Source organism: Nematolebias whitei, chromosome 17 (genome assembly GCF_014905685.2).
Source record: "Nematolebias whitei isolate Nwh7 chromosome 17, NemWhi1, whole genome shotgun sequence".
Lineage (NCBI taxonomy): Eukaryota > Metazoa > Chordata > Actinopteri > Cyprinodontiformes > Rivulidae > Nematolebias > Nematolebias whitei.
Genome location: NC_056514.1, coordinates 25,946,960 through 25,949,991, shown reverse-complemented (window position 1 = coordinate 25,949,991; position 3,032 = coordinate 25,946,960). Strand labels below are relative to the sequence as shown.

Genomic DNA, 3,032 nt, shown 5'->3' with positions numbered 1-3,032 from the left:
ATATGTATGTATAGGGTAGGGTCTCTGCAACAAGAATGCCGATAAAGTGTTGAGGTTTGATCTAGAAGTAGTTTTTTCATGGCAGCTTATTTAAGACAGAGGCTTAAATAAACAGTAATGTCTCTGTATGGATGTTTGACAGCCTTGATAATAACAGTTAGGTAGACCAAGTGATTTTTCATCACCTGTAATGTTGGCACACGCTGGGCATGATGAGGAATGCAAAACATATCCATGCTTTTTGTGATTTTGTTAAAGGGAAATTAATTTAACCATGATAAGTTATCTTACGATAGGACACGACTTGGTTTGTTTTACAAACAGCTATTTTGAGCTTCCAAGCGATCTAGTTGCGCAACCACGCCTGAGCAGAGAACATCGCAGTAACCAGAATCTTCTGTCATCACTGAAATGGATATGTGTTTTTGCTCCATGTCGCACTGGGCCACTGACCTGCCACACTCCAACGACAGCATTAGCGATGAGGATAAGGAGGATGACGAAGGGCTCCACGAAGGCGGTGACTGTCTCCTCGCCCTCCTCGAACCAGGCCAGCACCTGAAGTCAGAGCGGAAAAACTGGTGAACCTGAGTGGTGGCGGCTGAAATTAAACATGTTCGATGTTTGTGTGATGAACTAATATTTTAGGGACTGTTAAAGACATTTTTTGTTTTTTACATACCATGTGGATATAGCAACATTTCTGACTTTGTTATCATTTTTAAATTGTTTTATTGTTATTGTCATCACATAATCGTCATTAATTCAGTCCCACAGCTCCCCTCTCCTTCAGACATGTGGAGGCCCTCTGATCCTTCCTTCCTTCAAGCCTGACCTTTCCCGAAAGATTCAGTTTCTCCCCTCAGCTTGGGGGCTTTCTTAAAATAAACCCTCACCCACTCTGCCCCCCACACTTCCACAATCCCCGTCTCTCACTGGCTTCTTAATATTCGCCTTCTAAGGCCATCGTGACAGCTGGCCGAAGGGGCGAAAACTACGCATAGCAATTAATACACCTCCTACGAGCGTCTTCTCAAGTTGTCGTCTTCAAAAATACATAAGAGGGGGTGAAGAGGGGGAGGGATGAGAAGTTGTCTTGACGAAAAGGCCACAAGGTTATGATGGACTGCTCTGTGTTGAACCATTTTGTGGGATGGGTGTTCATTGAACACATCAAAGTGTCAAAAAGTGCGACACCCAAGGAAACACAGAAGCAATCAGTTTATTATAAGCGTCTAAACAAAACGTGTTGCTTCAACTTCTACTTACAAAAGAGATGCAGGCAGCCAGCAGCAAGATTCTGACGAGCAAGTCCTCAAACTGCTCAATGATCAACTCCCAGATGCTCTTGCCTGAAGGACACAGCAGCAAATATAAAGTCAGACGTGTAAATCGGAGAGCATATTTGTGCAGAAAGGCGTACATTTTTAGAATAATGCTGTAGTTGATAGAAGTCACTTGGCACTGGTTGACTGAGTGTGCTGTGGTTAGTTGTGATGTCATAGCTCGAGGGGGGTTACTCAATAAAAAATGCATCCTGTACTGCAGAGCAGGGGGAAGACCAGAGGAGGAAAAGTCATCACATACCTTCTTCAGCGGGCAGCTCTGGGGATCAGAAGGACATGTAGAGGAAGCATGGGGGGGAACAAGAAAAGTAAAACACAGTTAGTTGATTTTTCTGGGAAACGTCCGCCATGAGCTCACGAGTTTCTCAGACTTGTTCACATCTACTCCTAAATGATCCAATAATGACACAAAACGTCCTGTTGTCATAGTATTTAGCAACACAGACCTGCTTATTTAAAGGTTTTAAAACATCACCACCATGCAAACATATAAAATTATGACTATATAACAGTCTTTTATGAATAATTAGCCTTTTAGTGCTTATTGATAAGCAATGTTTTGGATCATTTAGTCATAAGCCATCTAAAGATCTCATTTGAGCCAGCCTATAATTATCCACCTCTGCTCGTGCCTGACCATATATCACCCAGGAAGCTTCTTGAGCCGTCACCTGTCTCGCTCGCTCTCAAGCCATCTTCGTTGGCTATCTTTAAATAGCTCCCCAATGTCTCCGCTTCTCAATATCCCTGCATCTACCAGCTGTTGCGACTCCAGCGCTAAAACAGCAGCAAGTATCTCTAGAAGCGCCGATTATCTTGTGGAATATTCTGATATGGCTACAGAGGTGCTTCTCTTGCTGGTCAAACATGAGAAGTTTGTGAGTGTGCCCCCCATCCGTCCCCCTGCACGCTCACCATTGTAGCCGTACTTCTCCAGGTTCTTCTTGAACTGGTCAGGGGAGAGGCCGGTGTTCTCGTTCACCCCGAAGTACGCCAGGCATTCTGCCGGGGTCTTTGTGTGTGAGTTCTCCATCCTTTTCCGGATAGACAAGGGATTGGCCAACTAACCGTGCCTATCCACGCCCTTTTTACTTCTTTGTTGCTTTTGCAGTTTTCACCCTTGTTCCACCACCCTCACCTCAGAAGTGTGGCACCCTCCAATTCAGGAGTGCTGGACTGACAGAAAGAGCGAATAAGTGCGTACACAGCCAGGGTTATATACTGGCCAAGGGGCTCGGGATGGGAGGAACACCCCACTGACACATGCCTCCAAATTCCAGCGTATAGGCAGACATGGTTTTTGGGTGGGTAGGAGAGGGGGTGAAGGTGGGGCTTAAGGTGGAGCAATGAGGAGGTGAGATGGTGGACTTGGACAGGAACTGGAGGGGGATTAGCCTTGGACTTGGAAAGGAGGTAACCCAGAAGAGCTTTGGTGCAAAGGGCTGGAGGGTGGGGGCAAAGTGGGATGGTGCGTATGTGTGTGTGGTGGTGTGTGTGTGTGTGGGGGGGGGGGGTATGTTGCGTGGCGAATGAAAATGAGATCTGTTTTTGGAACATGCATGGTCAGTGGAATAAGACGAAGGGAGAAGGTGGTTGAGTGAGATAGGAGATCGTACAGAGGAGCTGGATCAGGGTGGGGTGGTGGGTTCAGTGAGTGATGGCTCAACTGGTTTCTGCTGAGGACGG

At 46.2% G+C, this 3,032-nt stretch overlaps 1 protein-coding gene across 2 annotated transcripts in view; it reads right to left on the bottom strand.

Annotated features, from left to right (window-relative positions):
- The window catches only part of atp2a1l (ATPase sarcoplasmic/endoplasmic reticulum Ca2+ transporting 1, like), a 12,155-nt gene extending 9,592 nt beyond the window's left edge, over positions 1-2,563 (bottom strand). The window contains exons 1-4 of one of the 2 annotated variants that reach the window (XM_037691429.1): positions 2,262-2,563; positions 1,588-1,605; positions 1,270-1,352; positions 454-558 (exon numbers count right to left, since the gene is read on the bottom strand). In XM_037691429.1, coding sequence (XP_037547357.1) covers positions 454-558; positions 1,270-1,352; positions 1,588-1,605; positions 2,262-2,379 — 324 coding nt within the window. In that variant the 5' untranslated portion in view covers positions 2,380-2,563. The remainder of the gene's footprint in view (positions 1-453; positions 559-1,269; positions 1,353-1,587; positions 1,606-2,261) is intronic. The other variant, XM_037691430.1, reaches the window with a different exon arrangement.
- Positions 2,564-3,032: the final 469 nt, after the last annotated feature.